The sequence below is a fragment of the Hemibagrus wyckioides genome, linkage group LG08 (assembly GCF_019097595.1).
Source record: "Hemibagrus wyckioides isolate EC202008001 linkage group LG08, SWU_Hwy_1.0, whole genome shotgun sequence".
NCBI lineage: Eukaryota > Metazoa > Chordata > Actinopteri > Siluriformes > Bagridae > Hemibagrus > Hemibagrus wyckioides.
In genome coordinates, this window is record NC_080717.1 from 16041177 (window position 1) to 16061923 (window position 20747).

Sequence of the window (20747 nt, forward strand, 5' to 3'; positions counted from 1 at the left end):
AATTTTTAACCTCGTATATATTTATGATTGCATCCTGTGTGTCATTTTCGGTTCATAATTCACTAACTCTGGAGGGAATATCAAATTGCCTTCTGAATTTGATATCTCATCCACTGTTAAAGAGTCCTGGCAGAACATATTATGAGCCATAAACCATTTCAAACATCCATACACTGTCTTTTGTTTTCCGAGGTGGGAAGTTGAATCCACAAGGGCACTGCAGCCACAGATAGCCTACTTTACTACAATCTAGTACTTTACAAGACAACCATAGTGGAGGTCAGCATTGTTAACCAAGTGCTAAGGTGCAATATAATTACATAGTTTTGAGATGACTTGTCTTGACAAGAAAGTATCATCATATTTCTTGTGAACCCATCTGTGTCGTATGGTGGTTTATAGTCAAATAGACAGGAATTGCCCTTGAAGAAGGAAGCGGTACGTTATTGCATGAATTGTTTTTCTATACGAATGCCTGTGTAGTCCTATTCGTCTCTAAACCAACAATCTCTTCTGAATGCACCGTGCTTTTTTCTTTTTATCCCTACTTAATTTGATCTGTAATGATGTAAATCCGTGTCTAGTGTATTTCAGTCAGTATATAAATAGCTCCATGCCAGCCACGCGCTTATATCCTCCGTACCCCTCGATCAGACTGATCATTTCTAACCTTGCCAAGTGTAACAAGCGATCGTAAACAAGGAAGAGTACAGCATGTCCACAATTATTGTATGGAGATTCATTGCGTCATAGAGCGAAACGAACGCCTTCCAGCATCCCAGAATTCCGTGCGCGAGCTGCAGCGCACTGACAAAGAAAAAAGAAAAACAAGGGTGGGATTTTGCACAATACCTCGCTTCATCAATAATAGTCGACACAAAGGTAAAGTTTTCCAGTTACTCAATTAACACAGTGATGTGAATAATAATAAAAACACGTGTTTCAACTACGTCTATCCGGGTTAATCATTTCATCAAGCTTAGCAGGTACAGCTGATCAACAAGCTGTATAGCAGGAGCGATGTCCAGGCTCATATCTGGATTAACACGCTGATGTTTTGGACTGATTTTAGCTGCTTGATCTTCATATTAGTGTTATACGCCATCACCATCCTAGTTAAACGTGGATGTGACGTAAAAACTTACAAATCACGAAGATAGCGGCCGTCATAGTGTCTACGTTAGCTAGCTGTGTGGTATAGCTAATGTTAAACAAATACTAAGTGCTTAATACAGTTTTGACAGCACGACAGATTGACAGTAAACATTCGAGACCAAGACTTTTGGTTTGATGCCAATAAAAATATGGTATTATAGCATGTTGCTAGCTCCTCGCGCTAGGTTGGATATAACATTAGCCTAATGCATCGATTAAATGTCATTTACACTTTGAAGACTTGCGCGAAGCCTCCGTCCATTTGTGTAAACTGACAAGACACTTGTTTATTTAAGTCATAATCTACCAAGTGTTGTTATGCGTTGTTGAGCTTTTGACGTAGAAATGATTGCGGAATACCGCTTTGCGTTAGCGATGGCTGTAAACACGGTCACGTGACTAGCCACGTGTAGCTACCAGGCACGCGAGGACAGGGAACTTGCCAAACGCTTTCTGACGTTATTTATAATACTCACGGATGGATTAAAAACTATTTGGTTTGCTTTTATTCAAGATCTGGCAAATAATTGGGCCGGGGGGGGGGGGGGTGTCAAGATTTATGGCTACATTCTTCCACTTGTTGGTCATTTTGTCTCTACACATCCATGGGAACAGACCATTCTGAGCACCACAATGACACAGACTGTGTGTGTGTGTACGTGCTCACTGATTAAGCTGTTGAGCTAATAACTTGGTTGGTTTGGATAAAATGAGTCTTCAATCAATCTGTAATGGTGAAATACAGGGTAGGTTTGTTTATAGTGTACACACTACTGCGCTTGATGCAGTCATGCCAGTGCTCCACATACTTCCGTGTCAGTGTCACTGCTGTGTTGAGAATGATGCAGCACTGATAATATCTCTGGTGCCACTTTCCATTGACATATAGTCTAGAGCACGGCCAACAAATAAGCTGTACTTAGTAATTTTACACAAATACACGACAGGTACCTGTCAGACGATCTTTACATGCTTGGGCGGATGGGAATATATTATGAATAATATACACCGATCAGCCATAACATTATGAGCACTAACAGGTGAAGTGAATAACATCATGGCACCTGTTAGTGGGTGGGATATATTAGGCAGCAAGTGAACATTTTGTCCTCAAAGTTGATGTATTAGAAGCAGGAAAAATGGGCAAGTGTAAGGACTTGAGTGAGTTTGACAAGGGCCAAATTGTGATGGCTAGATGACTGGATCAAAGCATCTCCAAAACTGCAGCTCTTGTGGGGTGTTCCCGGTCTGCAGTGGTCAGCATCTATCAAAAGTGGTCCAAGGAAGAAACAGTTTTGAACCGGTGACAGAGTCATGGGTGTCCAAGGCTTTATCAATGCACATGGGGAGTGAAGGCTGGCCTGTGTGGTCTAATCCAACTGATTGTTTTGGCAGCAAAAGGGGGACCAACACAATATTAGGCAGGTCATAATGTTATGCTTGGTCAGTGAATAAGATCACTCCTTTTCTACAATCATGGAGCTTTTTCCACAAAAGAAAATCATTGACAGAAATGCTAGAAATGCCCTTTGTGCCACAGTACTTTTAGTACTCTGATTCATGTTGTGCTACTAGGAATTCTGAAACTGTCCCTTTGTTTTTAGGCAAATAATCATGCTGCAAAGGAACTAAGTGAAAAAGGCTAGCTGATGTTTAAGGGAGCTTCTGCACACTCTGAGTCAAAAAGTGAGTATAAGCTGAAGAGCTAGGTTCGCTCAGTCTGTGCCAATGCAGCAGCACAGCCGGCAGCCCGACCTAGTGGAAGGAAGACTTCCAGTGTTTGTGTTCCCCACCGAGCTGTTTTTTTATGCAGATGAGCAGGCCTCACACAAGCAGGTGCTTACCCTCTACAACCCATATGAGTTTGCACTCAAGTTCAAAGGTAAGATCAGCATGAGCCTGGAAGCAACACATGACATGTCTTTCCGTATTACAAATGGTGCACTCATGTAACTGTTTGTTTTTGCCCTCTCAGTTCTGTGCACAGCACCGAATAAGTACGCAGTAGTGGATGCCACTGGTGCTGTGAAACCACAATGCTGTGTAGACATGTAAGTTACTTAATAAGGTTCTCACCTGTCACCTTCAGTTCACAACTTAACAATGGATATGTTGTTGATCCAAAGCATTCATCTGTAATTTTATGCCAAAGAAACCTGGATATATCTGAGTATTACATTTTTAAAGAAACATCTTGGTACAAAGTACTTACAAATTAGATCTTTAATATTGAATGTAATTAGAAAACAAAATGACATTACAGTTCTGACAAATATACAATTAATGGTGTGATTTTTGTAGTATTGATCTAGACAGTGGCATGAATAGAGCTTTACAATCATGGAGAAAAGAAAGTGCACCATCTTTCAATTCAGTGGGTGTTTTTTTGTTTGTTTGTTTGTCAGGGTCTAAACAAGAATTGTGTGGTTCTCCCCAACTTCTGTAAATGTACAAATAACCTTAGGTGAAAATTAAAGGTCAAAAAAACAAATTTAAATATGTATTAATTATTTCCGCCCAATGTAATCCGAAGCAGGTAGGAAAATAAATACACCTTTTATATTTTCCACAATCACTGAGAGAAAAATCAGCATCCAGATGATACTAATGAAATAAACAGGATTAGTTCATCATCAGGATGTGTGCCTACCTCTGTAAAATCAGTGGTGTTCTGGAGCACTCAGGTGTGTCTTCATCATGCCAAGAAATAATGATTTCAGCCTTTAAGCAACTATTGCTGCTTATCAATCTGAAAAGAGTTATAAGGCAAACTCCATACAATTTGAAATTTATCATTGTACAGTTAGAAGGACTGTGTACAAATGGAGAGCCTTCAAGGCAGTTGCCAGTCATCCCAGAAGTGGACACTCCAGCAAATTCAGTCCAAGTTTACACAGTTTAATGATCAGAAATATAAAGAAAACCCCACACCTATATCATGTGGCCTTCAGGCCTCTGTAAGCACATGAAATGTGTGTGGTCGTGACAGTACAGTCAGAACAGACTGAAGAAGACTGGGTAGGGTGGAAGGGTGGCTAGGATAAAATCCCTTCTCTTAAAAAGGAATATGGAGCAGACTTAGATTTGCAAAATTGCATCTGAAGAAACTCTAAGAGTTCTGGAACAATATCCTTTGGGATGGAGACTCCATATTTGGTTATCAAGCAAAGTGCCATGTTTGACAAAAACCAAACACCTCATACCAACTGTGAAGGATGGTGATGGAGCCACAGGACCTGGGAAACTGGCAGTCTTTGAGACAACAGTGAACTGCACTTTATACCAGAATATTCTTGAGAAAAATGTGTGTGGATATCTGTCCAGTAGTTTAAGCTGGGACACAATTTGGTCATACAACAGGACAATGATCTCAGTTGGAATGGTCAAAGTACAGACCTCAACTTCACTGAGATGCTTAGGGCATAAATGAATGCCTTCAAACATCAGTGACTTGAAGCAATGTTGTAAAGAAGAGAGTGTGAGGTTTTCTGAAAAGCAATGTTAGAGGCTGATAAACTCCTATAAAAATGTGTACTTTATGACGGTTGTGGGGATCCCAGCAAATTTAGTGCAAGGTCAGACATTAATGATCAGAGATATAAATATTATTGCTAGAGGTGGTTCTACAGGAGGTATTTAGTTTTTCCCACCTGGTTTCTGAATGATACTTAAAATTGTGGAAGATGACTTAGGTTATTTGTTTGTTTATAGATGTTGTCAAGGACCACAAAATTGTTATTTAGGCTCTGATGAATAAAAACAATATGCTTCATTCGAAAGAGTGTGTATTTTCTTTTTCTCATGAATATAAGGGTTGATTTTTAATCTGTCTACTTTGACCTCTTGCCGTTTCTTACACTGCAGAGTGATCCGGCACCGAGACGTGCGGGCCTGCCACTATGGCGTGATCGATAAGTTCCGGCTGCAGGTGTCTGAGCAGAGCCAGAAGAAAGCTCTGGGCAGGAAGGAGGTGATGGCCACGCTGCTGCCTTCAGCAACTCAGGAGCAGCCTCAAAGCCGGCCCCAGGAGGACGAGCGCAGGATGAAGGAGCAGCTCACTGACAGCTTGTTCTTTGAGCAGACTGCATTCCAGACAGGTAGAGACAATCTGTACTAGTCTCATCAACCTTTAATCATGAATAGACACAAGTGAGTCATGTGTACAGAGTGTGTTTAGTGGAGATTTATGTGTCCTCTGTTAAAGTATATATTTGGAATTTTTTTCTTCTAATTATATATGGACGTAACTAAATGTAATCGATAATGGTATTGGGTATTGGTCCAGTATCCACTGATTTGTGCTGGTAATAAGTGCTCTGATCACTTGTGACCAACATCTGCAAACACCTGATATAATGTGATACTACTACTAATGAGCAGAAGGCACGAAATGACAGCAGTCTGAAAATATTTCATGATTAATGATGGTATTCAAAGCAAAGCAGACTGCAATCTGTGATCAGCAAAAATATCATAAGAGAAACTAAAGCATATTCCTATAATGCATGTAACCTTATAAAACATTTTAAAACTCAGCATTAATTTATTAATGGGTTCTCACCTCACAAAGATAACTACACATTCTTTACTTGCACTGCCTCAGCTAGCTAAATTTGTAAGAATAAGTCTAGTAGTGTATGTGTGTGGACGCAGTTTAAACAGGCGAAACATAAACAGAGCTAGTAGGTATTCCTAGTAATCAATATGTAAAAATGTTTCTCCTAAAGACATTTCTTTAGATATTCACAAATTTGAGATTTTGTATGTAAAAAAGTTAGCAAGGTCCCAAGTGTACTTTGTCTTTCTGGTTTGGATTCTATCCTGGGGGTGGACCCCGGTATCAAGGGGTCAATTTCAGAATTAATTAATCTTATAGCTAATGTAGAATCGTCTGGTCTCAAGATATAGGTACTGAAATTGATGAAGAGACGTGGAAAAAAGTGTTGAATAGGGTCCACTCTTCATCTCTCTGTGCACGTCATGGGCTCATACAGCGCATGGTTGTTCATAGAGCTCACTGGTCCAAGAGTAGGTTGGCTCGGATCAACCCGTCCATTGATGATGAGTGTGACAGATCTCATTCTGGACCAGCCACTCTAATACATATGTTCTAGACTCGTCCAGCTCTGACATCCTTCTGGAAACAAACCTTTGCCTCATTGTCTGCCATTACATACCACCATGTCCACTTAATGGGTTGTTTGGCGTTTTGCCACCTGACTGCTCTATGCCCTCTTACTTTTCTGACTTTATTGCTTTTTTAACTCTTTTGGCTTGGCGTCTAATCCTATTAAATTGGAAAAGTCCTCACCCCCCATGTCATGCTCGCTGGATTAGAGATGTTCTCTATTTCATAAAATTAGAGAAGATGAGGTACTCTCTACAGCGTCCAACTGCTACTTTCCGTAAAATTTGGCGGCCCTTTCGTGATTATGTTGAAACTCTCAAACTTGACCCAGCTGTCTTTGAATGACCTGCCTTCTTACCCCCCACCCACCCACCCAGCATTTCCGGCATCCCCTTTTTTTGACATTCAATCTAGAGGTGGATACTCTGTATTGAGTTGCTCTGTACTGAAGGTTTGATCTGATATTGCATTGTGAATGTATCCTTTTTCTTTTTTTTCTTTTTCTTTTTTCTTTTTATTTTTATTGTATCTCGTGTGTGTGCGCATGTATGTTCCTGTTTCTTTTGCCATGTCTTGTTCTTTTTGCTGTGAATATAAAAATGAATAAATAAATGAAAAAAAAAAAAAAAGTTTCTAGATGAAGGGGACACTGTGGCTTAGTGCTCAGCACATTCGCCTCACACCGCTTGGGTTTTGAATCGCCTCCTGTGTGTGGAGTTTGCATGTTTTCCTCCAGGTACTCCGGCTCCCCCTCAGTCCAAAGTCATGCACTGTAGGCTGATTGGCACCTCTAAAATGGACTTTAGTGGGTGTAGTGTGTGTGTGTGTGATTGTGCCCTACGATGGCATGGGTCCAGGGTGTCCCCTGCCATCTGTTTTGAGTCCCTTGGGACAGGCTCCAGGTTTCCTCAGTCCCTCAGAAAATGGATGGATGGATGCTCTAGTGATCTGTAGTCCCTTTTTATTTCACTAGGTCGCAGTAGAGAGCTCTATGATTGTGAATTGCGTTGATTTGTAAACTGTGTGTGTGTGTCTGTGTTCTACAGAGAGTCGAGCAGCATCAGGGGGCCCCAGCGTGCTAACCGTCCTGTTGGGCCTAGTGTGTATGGCCGCCCTTATGCTCCCTACTCTGGGAGAGCAGGAATCCACAGTGCCTGTCTACCTCCACTTAAGTGTTAATAAGAAACTCGTAGCTGCTTACGTGTTAGGTAAGTTGCACTGTGAACTTTTGAAGTAGTGTATTTTTCAAATGCATTTGTTCATTGATTTTTCTGTGAATGTTGTTTATATGCAGGTCTTCTTACAATGGTTATCCTCCGCACATGAAGGGACACTGTCCGACAAGTTTGTACAGAGGAAAGTGTGAAGAAACTGAAGAAAAAGAGGGGAAATAGACATTTGCACAACCAGAAGAGTTGTGAAAAAGGGGTGAGCCCAAGTGTGATAGATAAAAAGCCACCCTTTTTTAACAAGAACTAACTGCTTAAATGACATTACAAACATGTATGCCCAGTGAAAATGCAAACATCATGGGGCAACGGGAGGGATGTACTCAGACCGGACACTCAAACACTGACTGAGCTGGCAACTGAGCCACGCTGACTATCAGGGATAGGCGGGAAGGGGATGTGTGTGCATAACCATGAGGAATATGTTAAATTAAACGTGTTTTACTTCATATCCTTTGTGTCTGTGCTGTTTTGCTGCTGCCATACAATGTTTAATTAACATGCATGTGGCTTGTTTTATCAAGAATATCTTTAGACTCCATCGTGTCGGCCATGTTGCTTGTGCCGCTTCATGTTTGGTCTTTGGCCACACAAAAAATTATTCATAGATTCTCGAGTGATAAACAATATTAAAGGAATCTTATAATAATTGACTACATCCCATTAACTATCATTAATTCCTTACAGTATTCTTCTGATATTTATTGCATTATTATGCCCAAGAAAAATGATTTGTCTTCCTGATTTTCTGACGTTAGTTACATTAGTAATCAAATGTAGTTGTGTGAATTGCAGTTTGTTGTTTTCATACCACAGGAGCACCTTATGTGACTGCAGGATCTTATATAGACCTTCTTACCAGAAGTGTGTGCTTTTTTTTTTTTTTAAATGTCTTTCAAAAATCATGGGGCGAGTACAGTAACCAACTTCAGCAAGTGCAACACTTGCCTGTCGATGCAAATATTGATAGTGTGGGGGATTGTGGGTAATTGTTTTGCACTGTTGAGCAGAAAAGCTTGACAGGGCATTTAGGTCTATCTACAGTACCTGTATGTGTAATACTGCCTATTGAAAAGTGATGCAGAAGTGAAAAGAAAAGCCTTACGTCCTTCTCACCGAGAGTGTTCTTTAACTGTTTCGCAAACACAAATGTTAAACGTTACCAAAACATTAAGCATTAATCGTGTTCTGTTCTTAGGCATTAATTCTAAGTGTGAGTTTGTAATAAAAACTAACTGCCGTCCCGCAAACACTTAAAAATGTGTAAGCATCTGTGGAAAAACTGCAGGACTTGATTCACTTCATAAACAGCAAAGGTCGATAACACAAAGCAATTCATAGCTAACTTCTTAAAAGAAATGACTAGTTTAATCTTGCACACAAGAGGGTCTTTGTTATGGAAGCTGAAGATTAGTTCTACAATTAGAGATCGGATTAAATACCTGAATGTAAATCCACTAGTAGTGTTCTGTTTACATTTTCAATTAGTTATTCTCTCTTACTACAAGAACACAAGCACATAACCTCATCCCTTGGCAGAAAAACCCAGAATATAAAAACACCCATATCAAGAATTGCCGGACAAATAATTTATTTTGTAATCTGAAGATCACTGGATAAAGGGGACAAAAAAAAAAATCTCTTTGTCCATTCAGAACAGAGCTCAGCAAAGCACTCGACTCACTCAACACACAAGCTTAAGGTTTACACTCTTGGAAGAGGACAGGAATTTAAATAAAAGATCAGACAGGACACAGTCCACAGGACAAAAAAAATAAACAAACTGGTAAATCAAACCACAAACACATCAACCGTTAATACAGTACAGTAAGGGGACCTACATGACCCACTTACTGCTTTTTTTTTTCCTCTTTGCAAAGAAAGACATTCAGAGAAAGGATGTAGAGTGCAGTTTTGCTTCTGCCATATTTCTAATATGGGGCAATAAACCACACAGTTAATTTCACTTCCATGAAAAACAGAATTTACAATCATTTTCCTGCTTGCAAATAAGAACAAAACAGTTATGATGCATCATGCTCTGAGGAAATAAAGCCATTTCTTTTTCTTTTCTTTTTGTTCTTTTTTCTTTTTTTTTTTTTTAAAGGAAACTAATTCATAAAACCCATTTACAAAAAATACTATTTACTAAAAATAACAAAAGCTCAAGTGAACAACTTACACAAGTACAATTTTACATCTTTCTTATTTACAGACCTTTAAATGGCACACTACTTTCATGAATCAGTAGATGACCGTCATCCAGACATTAATCTTTTCCATTGCATGTTCAAATGTCTCCGTCAGCCACCGCTATTCTTCCATTTATCTAAACTGCTTCAGGAATTTCTCTCTGAAATTCCTGACAGTGGCCTGTAGTAGTTCACCCCATGCAAAAAAAGGCATTAAACACATAACTCCTTTGTTTAAGGTTGGTACTGTCACACAGTGATTATTCAAAGACGAGCGAATAAGGGTGAAGCGACTGTGTTTAAAAAGGCTTGTAAGACACACTGCAGCAAGGCAGTTCACTTCTCCAAAGCTGACAAGGCTAAACCATGTTGTAGGGTGGTAGACCTTAAGATAAATGACAACTCAGACTGTTGCATGTGCTGTAGTGTTCAAATCCTGGATTTAGTGGTACACATCCCCATTAATATTGCATTCAACCAACATTTGCACTGATTCCTAAATAGCCGACGGCAACCGTTAACTCCATTAGAAAAACTTAATGAAGCACCAAGAGTGATAAATAGGCACTCGTCAACGGTGTTGCCGCCTCCTTCCATCTACATGAATAATGAAAGGCTGATCCTTATACACTTGGCCAAAGGCAGATACAAACTCTGTTGTAAATGTATGCGAGTGCCATTGCACCCAACTGTCAGTTAACTGCTTGAGCACTGTGCACACATTCAGTCCAACACAGATTCAAATGACAAGCTAATAGCCATCACAATGTATGTACATACTAACAAAAAAAAAAAAGGCTGGAACCAAAAATAAGTTAAATTCTTTCACACAATACCTGTTCGCAATCTGCTCATGTAAATTAAAGATCTATAGTAATAGGCCTGGCCACAGGCAACCTAATGGTACTGTTGCAAGAGGGAACGCTTCGCTCACTAAGAGCTTTATTTTTATATTAGAATTCCCCTCATTTCATAGAACTATAAGAAAATTCATTCAGGGTACTGAAATGCTGTTTGTTTCATTATGGAGCTTCACCCCAAAATATTACACCTTTATATAGCAGCTGGTGCAAACAGCATTCACAGTCTTCAACCCCTGCCGACTACCCCAATGGTACAGTCCATACAAATTACCTGCAGGGCTTTGGCTTCTTTTATTACAGAGCTTCCCCACACTGTCCCATTGAGAAAGCAAATCCTCATCAGAAAAATCAAAGACAAGAACAAAAGCACAATTGGGAAGGCATGGAACAGAAGTACAAGAAACTCCAGAGGCTCGTTCATGTGACCTTTCTTGCGATTTGATACAATATTTTGATCACTTAGGTGAAAGATCCTGGAGGGGGGTGAATGGAGAGTTGCTCGAGGAGGGCGAGACCCCTTCCATCTTAGCTGGAGAACCTGAAGAGGAGCCAACACTGCTGAGGCTTCCATCAAGCAGGTCAGGGGATAAACTACAGAAATAAAGAATCACGCATTAAGCTCAAACACACACCAGACTAGACCAACAAGTGAGCTTCAGCTCCAAATTAGAAGGTGCAAATGCATCAGTTTCACTGCTTTATACAATTTAGCACAATAGTAATAACGCTAAAGTAAAATTACTTATCAAATGAGCACACCAACTATTACCATCCTCTAACACATGAAACATCACCAATCACCACTATAGAACACGCACCATGAGCCGTGTTCAGGCAGGTGGGCAGTTTCCGTTGACAACATGGTGGTGATACCCTGGAAAAGTCTCTTTGGCTGGCTTTCTGCTTCCATTTCACCTGAAACTAGGAGGTAATGTAATTAAGATTTAGGGGAAGGGGGAGGAAAAAAGAAATTCAACTATTAAGACACCAGAAATGGTGTATCTAGAAACTGCAAGTTTTGTGGAAAAAAATATATAAATAAAACCCAGATTAACAGATTTTTTTTCTTAAAATTTTCCCCACATTCAATGAGAAAGTCCCACATTCAATGAGAAACAAAATAAATGTGGAAAAAGCAAAAAAAAAGAAGAAAGAAAGAAAAAGTTACAGGTTATAACCAGGTTAGGAATACACACCCCTTAAGTCATACTTTAGTAAGAGACTACCAAAGTAGCACATCTTTATTTGCCTTTTTATTTCACTATTCCCTGCATAAATGCTCCAGGTGTGTTAAATTGTGATTGCGATATCTGGTATACAATCCTCATCTCAATCCACAGGTATTTAAGAGTTATTTGGCATTTGGAGCTATCCATGCCTTCCTTTATGTTGACTGAAGTCCCAGTCCCAGCTGAAAAGAGCCAGTCACATTGCATGATGCTACCACCACCATGCTTCACTAAATGTGCCATCCCATTCAGACAGCAGGGCCATTGGTGGCCTGCTAGAAGTCTTTGAAAAGCTGGAGATATCATGGAGTTTGAGTCCTCTCATTAAGCCTCTGCCCGCACCACCACCCTGGACTATCCACAATCTAATTCTGAACACAAGATCATTTTACCTTTCCGTTTAATCGGGCCCAAAATGCTGGGTCTAATGCAGTTAATGGGGCTCTGACTCCTCCTGCTGAGTACACACAAAGTTCCCAAAAAAACAGGTTAAAAATAAATAACACCACGTTAATATTAACAGGAATGGCTTCCTTATCAATTAAAACTGCATGTGTTCACCTGAAGCGACGTGTTGGACTGGGAATAGGGCTGGGAGTTAGACCATTACTGCTCACCAAGATTTGCAGAGATGGAGAGAAGCACTGCTGCTCATTAAAGAAGGGATATTTGCATGAGCATTAGCAAGATCAAAACCAGGAATACAGAAGTACATTGTGTAGTGCTTTGTTTAATGAAATAATACCTTCTTCCCAATTCCTCTGGTGGGAGATGGAGCTGGAGAGACAGGCACAAAATCAATGCGCTTCGGGGATGATGATGAAGACTTCTCAAAGTCATTGTCGCTCTGAAATAACAGTATATACACAGTGAACCTGTATCATGCTCAGCAAAGTTAACTTTAGGCATTATTGTAGGAGTGTTATACTACCAACGCAGTCTGCTCTTGAGAGACTGGTGGCCCTGTTAACTCCATGTCACTCTAGCATGCTGTTGTACATCCACAATCTCATCTGTAGGGAGAGGTGGACGTGTGGTGGCAAAAAGCCACTGCATGCAAATTTCAGCATCTGATCATTTACAAATCCTTTACATAGTTTAAGGTAGCCTGCACTGCTTGTATTTCTGAATAGCGCATCTGTTACAAAGGAAAAATGCCCCGAGTTGTAGAGTGCAACACCCCGGCATTTCTAAACATTATAGCAGGCCTTACCAGACTAAGACTTTCCTCCCATGACTGGCTCATCTGCATGGCCGCCTGCACCTCCCTAGATGGACAAAGACGGTAAAAAAAGGAAGGGAAAAAAAAACAAAAAAAACAAACAAACATACAAACAAAGGGGTACAGAGCATAACAAGACCATAGAGAGTTTACTGATCTGTTTAAAAACAAATTGTGTTATAGTCACCCATAATGAAGATAACAGCATCCGGAAAGCCAGTTATTTACCGTTCATGAGCCGTTTCCCTGTTCATCACATCAACCCCCTCCTCCTACAATTAAAAGAAAAAGGAAAAAAAAAGATACACATTAGCCTACTACTCAAGCAGAATCATACAAGCTCCACTGTTCCAATATAAAGCATAGCAAGTACAATTAAAGCTCTAAACAATAAAATACACAAGATACGCTTAGGCCAATAGATCTTGAAAACCCTCAAATAAATGGGATTTTACAGTGTTATGGGAGACAACTGGACAGTTACCTCAAAACAGATTAAAAAGCGTTTATGCATGATTTAGTCTTTCTGTTAAGTTTTTTTTACTCAAGCAGTTCTCGTCACTTTTTTATTGTTCAGCTGAAACTGCCCAAAAATGTCCTCTTCTTCTGGACTACCACTAAAAACTACTACAGCAAGTCCAGTTTCACTGCAAAAGCAACTGCACTGAAAAGGCTTGCTACCTCTGCTGGTACTCATAACATCATGACCAGCAAGCTCCCAATGTGGCATCTATATTTGTTTAGGAATATAGAATAATAATAATAATAATAATAATAATAATAATAATAATAAAAAAATCATCATCATCATTTCAGCACAGCACCTTGCCTCAAAGTCTTTTTCAGCTTATAAAAAAAGTATGATAAATACTGACAGTGGAAAAGATTTCCATAAGAAAGGTCTGTCTCAAATATATCCATTTTTTTTTCCTGAAATCTGTTCCGGTGAAGTAATAAAGATTTTAAACTTTTGCTTTAAATTTTTTTTTTTTTTTTTACAACAGCTTCTCTGTAAATGGCTCATTAATATCCTGATATTTTTATGCTGCAGTAGGTTAAAAACTCAACCCCTAACCTACTAGATTTTACAGATGGACAGAGATCTGGTTTACCTGTTTGATTCTTTCAAGCCTGGTGCTCGGGATGCGAACCGGGGAAGACGGAACCTGGGTGTTGCATAAAGAACAATGAGCAAAAGCAAAACCTTGAACAGTGTCAGTGATGAACAGTCTGCAAATTGAAGCAGTTTCATGCAGTGTTACACACCATGTTAGGTCGATTAACAAGAGTTGTGCTGTTCCGTCTGCTGCGTAGTATTTCTCTCTGGAAAACCTGAGAGGTGTCACTGTAAGACAGAGATGAATGGTTACTCAATGCATTGGCAAAACTTAGCTAGGGAAAACAAGTGCAGGAGATTTGCATGGCCATTGTGCGAGTTGCCTACTACCAATACAGCCTGTGCTTTAAGACTGGTGTAACTCAGTGAAGTGATTTCTTTTATTTAGCAAGTCTGTGAATCCACACTCCTGACATCTAAGAGCATGGTTAAGGAACAGCCATGCAATCCACTGGAGATTATGTTTGTCAGAATGAAAATGAAACGGTGAGTAAACCTTAAGCCGTTTATCATCGGCTCGCTGTTAGATCGCCTCAAGTGTCCGTCTCCCTGAAGCAGAGCCGACGTGATGTCCAAGTCCAACTCCATCTTCTCTTGCGCCATCATTGCTCGGTGGTTCACGGTGCTAACTAATGTCCGGATTCGTCCAGTACCGCCTAGAGTTCCTCTGCTTATAAAGCTACATCGTTGAAAGCAGCCAAAGCGACGCTTTTATTTGCGCATCTCGCAGGTTTCAGGCAGTTAGCGAAGGCTAACAATTCCTGCACGTTTAAGGAGGTCTACAATCGAAAGCAGCTGCTAGCTACATGCATGACCAGCCTAACCCGAGATCACGAGCCCGTTTACTAAAACATGTGTCCATCTCTAAACTTTTCCTTAATACGATTTTAGCCTGGATGAGCACGCGCAGAAGCCACGGGGTCCGTGCAGTACACGGGTTACAGCTATCCTGCTTGTTAGCTTAGCTTGATGCTCCTTCGTCAGACCACAGCAAGCCCAAATTTCCAAACCCTGCAGTTTTTAAATGAAAGACGCGTAACAACACTACCACGACGGAAAAACCAACACACCGAGCCCGAAAGCACGAGAGCTTGTATTATTCTCACACGATTGTCTTACTAGCGAAGCACAATAACGTTCAGTTAGTTATAATCGAGAAGAGAAACTAGCTTCTTGGCTAATTAGCTTACTTAGATGTGCTTCTCGTGATATGCCGCTGATGCGTTAGCATGCAATGCTAACCCGCCAAGTGCTGTATTAATGAGCAAACAAACAACTTATTTCCACCATCCTCTATCTGTCCACCTTTCTGTCTGAACATATATTTGACGGAACAAATAACGCGCGTGCATCAATCATTTTAAAGTTATCCCTTTAGACGCCGCAGTGGCCATCGAGACTCAACCAAGCCGTTCCGCCCCTCCTGTTTTCACCGGGTGACGGACAGCTCCGAAAGCCAATCAGACGCATCGTAGGCCGCAAGCATGCGTTTTTTGAAAGGGAAAGCAGAAAGCGAGTAGCCAATGAAATGGCAACTTGGAGAGCACTTCCTGAAAACGTTACGCTCCTACGTCACATTGTACCACCTTAACTCTCGGCCCAGGGAAACGCATGCGTGCCTGGAGCTCTTTGTTGGTAAAGTTACCTTACAAATTATTCTCCATTAAAAAAAATGCAAGATTCAAAGTTTGTGGAAATATTTACACCGAAGCACAGAATCATACTAAAAAATGCAGCTGTATTCACGTACATCCTTACAAGCACCAATCATACATAGAATAATAGCCTTGTAGGCCAATACTGGTAGGCCTAACAGCAATCACAACAAAAACAGCTGCTAAGCTACATTAGTTAAAAGACACATTTTTTATGTTCCTGTTGACTCCTTAACACATTATGTTTGCTTAGCCAGTCTGAAAGCAGAAGAAATATGGGACTGCACAAGTAACAAGCTAGGCTGGGTTTTAAGGCCTTACCTCTGCTGCAGCAAACACCCTCACTTCTCGTCTCTTTCCTCAGACTGACCAGCCTACAGCAGTTTAAACACTTCACAACTTTTCACTACATCATGTTATTGCATTTTCTTTATTTTTGATTACAGTGTTGGAATACAGTAGACTAGGATTCAGGTCCATTCTGTATTCTTTTTGATTTTGACCTGACATGGTAATCCAGTGCCAGCACTTTAATACTGACCTGTACTCAGACTTATTCATAACAATAGAGTGGCAGTATTTTAAAATGCTCTCTGTCTAACTGCTTGTTAATTTTATCCATGCCTTGTTTATGCATTTTGAAAGCTTCAGGCCACCATGAGAGTATTACAGAGATATTTTTGTTTACTTCTTTATCTTATAATTTCTCATAGTTTAAGTCTATTTTTAATACATGTAGAATTAAGCTTGATTTCACATGAATCATATTATTTTTATGGTTATAGTTTAATACCAAACTACATCAAACTTGTTTGGCATGGTGGAACAGTAAGTAGTGTTGCCGGTGTATGACTCTAGGAGAGTGTGATCTGGTTTGATCCAGAGCTCAGGTTACTATCTGTTTGTAATTCATTACAACATTTGGCAGAAACCTTTATCCAGAGCAACTTACGTTTTATCTAATTTCATACAACTGAGGGTTGTATGAAATGAGAAGGGCTTTTTGGCTTTTTTCTCAAGGGGCCAACAGTTTTAGGGCAGCTTTGTGGACCTGGGATTCAAACACACAACTTTCTAATCAATAGTCCAACACCTTAACCACAAAAAAAGTTACTGGCCCAAAAAAAGGTTTAGAGAGCTCCAGGGAAGTTCTGCTGAATTTATACTGAATTTGTTTATAGCCTGAATATGATCTGGTTCCAGTGTTGCTTTCCTTGTCCACAGCTTACACAGCATTGTTATCCATAGAGTCTAACTTTGCATAACATAGCTTCTACACAGAATGTCTAACTGGTGTAAATTTAATAACTGTATACTTTAAAGCTTTATATTTAATTAAAAAAAAAAAAAAACACGCTTATCGACTTGCAAATTAATCTTTTCAACTAACATGTTTTCTTCAGTGGTGTCAAAAATTAAAAGTATTTTGCAGTAAATTTCTGAGTTGATTGTTGCATTTGAAACATCTTTCCTTGACATTCTGGTGTGTTTTCACTCCAAAATACCGTTCAACTACCTGCTGATTGTGGCACCAGTGAGATTTAGCCCTTGCACAAAGGGACTGATTCAGCAGTGTTTCTGTTCTTTCTCTGCTCCTCATCTGTAATGCTCTTTTCAAAAAGCTAATTTTCCCATCAACACCATCATGTTTGTCATCTTGCAGTTTGCTAAATACCTAAGCTGACTCAAATGCATTGTATTATTTTATTGCATTTTAGAACTTTGACTCCAGCTTTTGCCATCTCTGCTATTCCTACACTGGATTATCATTAATATGACACTGAGCAACACTGAACATTTCTTAAAAAATAAGTTAAATAAGCACTTGCCCTTTTTTGGTTTATAGATAAATCTCACCATTATCTTATGTTAGTAAGTGTTAAGTGTTTTAAACACTGTATACTTACATAAAGAATAACAGAAATACAAAATGTCACCAGAAACACCAAACACAGCAGATGGGTTGCAGGGAAGGAACCTGGAGCCTATCCTAGGAGATCCTAAAAGCCTGGGAGACTCTTTTGCACACAATTGCACACACACTGAGACACTACAGACAACACATGTTTATAGACTGGGGGAGGAAACCAGAGTATCTGGAGGAAACCCCAGAGGCACAGAAAGAACATGCAAATTTTTACACACACACACACACACACAAGGCAATTGTGCTGACCACTAAGCCACTGTATAAATCTTCTGTATAAATAATTTTAACTAAAAAATATATTTAATGTGTTTCAGGACCGACATTTTCTTTAATATTTACTTGTTATAATACTTCACTTCTCTGGGCATCTTTGGTAACAGGCACTACACAGCTATTTTGCTTTACAAAGGGCAAACTACAGCATACACTGTATCTCATAGAGACAGACTAGTGATATATAAGCAGTTAACAAAAGAGAGAATTAATAATGTGAATAGATTAGAGGTGTGAAGCATGCTGGATAGTACATGATGTTTAAAAAAACAGATGACCCGAAAACTAATGGCATTTATTAGGGTCAACATCTGAGCAACATAGTGTTGTGGTGACATTTTTTTTTTTTAACTTCTACCTTTTCTTTAATATTCTTCTACATGTAATTGCATAAAGCTAGTGGTGAGAAATGGAAAGAGACAAACACAAACACAAGTAAACGCTAAAATGATTACACTTGATGTTATCTAACACTCTCACACATTGGAGTAGATTAGTGTGTGTGTAGTAAGAAGGTGGCCGCTGGGCTGCACTCCTCCCTCCTCTGTCTGTCTGTCTGTCTGTCTGTGTGTGTGTGTGTGTGTGTGTGTGTGTGAGAGAGAGAGAGAGAGAGAGAGAGAGAGAGAGAGAGAGAGAGAGAGAGAGAAACGGAGAGAGAGAGAGTCTGCAGCAGCACTCAGGCTCCCACAAAGCTTTGCAGGAGACCGTGCAACCAAATTTCGGACTTTTTTACGTTTCGGCGCCATTTTCGATTGGGCAGGAGGTAAGTTTGAGGATTTTCAGTGTAATATTTTTCACTATTTTTTATTTATTTTTATTTATTTATTTTTTAAATCTCTTAGTCTGTCACTTCACTTGCCGTTTATAAGCTTCAGATCTGTTTCACTGTGCTTTTGAAGAGATTTCCATTGTGTTGGTTTCATATAAGCGCTGTTTCCTGGCAGCAAAGGGTACTTTTTCTCGGTAGTTAAATAATAAAAGATGTTTCCAGCCAGATTTGAGAGTTTCTACGCTTAAAACGTTTAGTGTACAACCATTTGTGTTTTAATATTTTGTGTGCTGAAAGTGTCGTGCTGAGCGCTAACGTGATAGTTATAAATGCTGGACCACATACAGGGGCCATATAGAGGGACCATATTAAAAGTACATATCCCAAACTAAACCGTGTTCAGCTGATCAGAATATGTGAAAATATAGGTTATATGTACGTGAAATGTTTAATGCTGTTTAAATAAAATAAAAAAAAATAGTACGTTGTTCTTGCTGAGTTAGCAATAATGCTCATTGATTTGTCAACACCAGCATGTACAGACTTGTTTTTGTCGTCCATGTAGGCTCGTGCAAGAAGGCTATCTTCACAGCAGTGCCCGAGGAATATGTATATATATATCATATATGATAAGTTTTTTGGTTTATTGTACACGTGTGTATTAATTACAGGAGAAACCGATCTACACCACAGTGTCCGGATTGCACTTGTCACAGCTCTCATTACCTCAGAGCTTTAACGCGTTTCTGCTTCCACTTGTGCAATTATTTATAGCTTTATTTATTAGTAGTTTGTTAATTCAGCAATTAAGAGTGCTCCGCTTCATAAGTATGTTTAAATGTAGCAGATATGCAAGTACATGCACCATTTAATGTCAAATAAACCCTGCAAGCAATTGTCCGACTCAGGGAGATTATTACTGCAGATCAGATTTCAGTGTGTATTTCCAGGGAACCCACTTTGCTTATATCCAGCAAAAAAAACAAAACTGCAAGCAAGCTGAGGCCTGTCCCTAAAGTAAAGCCACCAAGTTGTCCTGATATTTTCTCACGTTCCTGTAGAGGGCACTCTTCTCTCACTGTAAACTTTACACCAGCGAGATAACTGCTAGTTTTCAATTCATGTTACACCGATCAGGCATAACATTATAACCACCGGCTCAATATTGTGTTGGTTCCCCTTTTGCTGCCAAAGCAGTCCTGACCCGTCATGCACTGTGTATTGACACTTTTTTATCAGAACCAGCATTAACTTCTTCAGCAATTTGGATCGGATCACACGGCCCAGCCTTGAACGCACATGTCGCCGGTTCACCACTGTGATACTGACCACTGCAGACCGGGAACACCCCACATGAGCTGCAGTTTTGGAGATGCTCTGATCCAGTCGTTTAGCCATCACAATTTGGCCCTTGTCAAACTCGCTCAAATCCTTACGCCCATTTTTCCTGCTTCTAACACACCAATTTGGAGGACAAAATTTTGACTTGCTGCCTAATATATCCCACCCACTAACAGGTGCCATGATGAGGAGATAATCCGTGTTATTCACTTCACCTGTCAGTGCTCATAATGTTTTGCCTGATCGGTGTGTATATCCAGTAAACAAGTGAATACTTTTACAACACATGCACTTCTTTAAACTAGAAAATAAATAATTCTAAATGAAAGACATACATCATAAATGTACCAGATAGAAAAATAAGACAGGACTTGGCAGCGTACATTGCAACTGGTGAGTTGATAAACTGTGAACTCGACTTTCTGTGAAACTAACTGTAGCACGTTTTCTTTTCTTCCCTTCTAGGCAGTTTATTCATCAGTTTCAGTGGGCTGCTTTCTAGGTTTCTTTTCTTTTTCTCATGCTGGTAGCTTTACTAGCAGCACATCATGGTTTGTAGTGATAAAGGAGATGCAGATCATGAGGAGCTGCTGGTAAAATTCCAGAACTTTACCAACTCAACACAATCCTGGTAACACATCAGT

At 39.7% G+C, this 20747-nt stretch overlaps 2 protein-coding genes and 1 non-coding gene across 5 annotated transcripts; 1 reads left to right on the forward strand and 2 right to left on the reverse strand.

Moving 5' to 3' along the window:
* The first annotated feature begins 731 nt into the window (after positions 1-731).
* mospd1 (motile sperm domain containing 1) lies at positions 732-7961 on the forward strand. 2 transcript variants are annotated; one of them, XM_058397719.1, is made up of 7 exons: positions 732-882; positions 2760-2841; positions 2969-3037; positions 3131-3206; positions 5020-5252; positions 7330-7491; positions 7578-7961. In XM_058397719.1, exons 2-7 carry the CDS (start codon positions 2805-2807, stop codon positions 7607-7609), a joined length of 609 nt encoding a protein of 202 aa, XP_058253702.1. In that variant the 5' UTR covers positions 732-882; positions 2760-2804; the 3' UTR covers positions 7610-7961. The 2 variants fall into 2 exon arrangements, with proteins under 2 accessions (XP_058253702.1, XP_058253701.1); XM_058397718.1 differs by having other exon boundaries at positions 798-882; positions 2760-3037.
* Positions 7962-9086: 1125 nt separating this feature from the next.
* Positions 9087-15583, reverse strand: pabir2 (PABIR family member 2). Of its 2 annotated transcripts, none has more exons than XM_058397717.1 (10): positions 14632-15583; positions 14285-14363; positions 14131-14184; positions 13247-13290; positions 13010-13064; positions 12542-12643; positions 12358-12443; positions 12189-12250; positions 11386-11488; positions 9087-11158 (listed from the first exon to the last, which is right to left on the reverse strand). In XM_058397717.1, exons 1-10 carry the CDS (start codon positions 14739-14741, stop codon positions 11023-11025), a joined length of 831 nt encoding a protein of 276 aa, XP_058253700.1. In that variant the 5' UTR covers positions 14742-15583; the 3' UTR covers positions 9087-11022. The 2 variants fall into 2 exon arrangements, with proteins under 2 accessions (XP_058253700.1, XP_058253699.1); XM_058397716.1 differs by having other exon boundaries at positions 12189-12253.
* On the reverse strand, positions 12706-12856 carry LOC131358767 (small nucleolar RNA U109). The gene has a single exon (XR_009205687.1). It is a non-coding gene; the product is annotated as a small nucleolar RNA U109 (small nucleolar RNA).
* Positions 15584-20747: the final 5164 nt, after the last annotated feature.

What these genes read in the sequence shown, in the direction of transcription:
- mospd1 (XM_058397718.1), top strand. Translation starts at nt 2,884, where the DNA reads ATGCAGCAGCACAGCCGGCAGCCCGACCTAGTGGAAGGAAGACTTCCA. An exon ending in GTTTGCACTCAAGTTCAAAG is followed by an intron (nt 3,038 to 3,130) that starts GTAAGATCAGCA and finishes TTGCCCTCTCAG; the next exon opens with TTCTGTGCACAGCACCGAAT. An exon ending in CCACAATGCTGTGTAGACAT is followed by an intron (nt 3,207 to 5,019) that starts GTAAGTTACTTA and finishes CTTACACTGCAG; the next exon opens with AGTGATCCGGCACCGAGACG.
- pabir2 (XM_058397716.1), bottom strand. Translation starts at nt 14,741, where the DNA reads ATGATGGCGCAAGAGAAGATGGAGTTGGACTTGGACATCACGTCGGCT. An exon ending in GGCTTGAAAGAATCAAACAG is followed by an intron (nt 13,291 to 14,130) that starts GTAAACCAGATC and finishes TTTTAATTGTAG; the next exon opens with GAGGAGGGGGTTGATGTGAT. An exon ending in AGTCCAACACGTCGCTTCAG is followed by an intron (nt 12,254 to 12,357) that starts GTGAACACATGC and finishes GTGTGTACTCAG; the next exon opens with CAGGAGGAGTCAGAGCCCCA.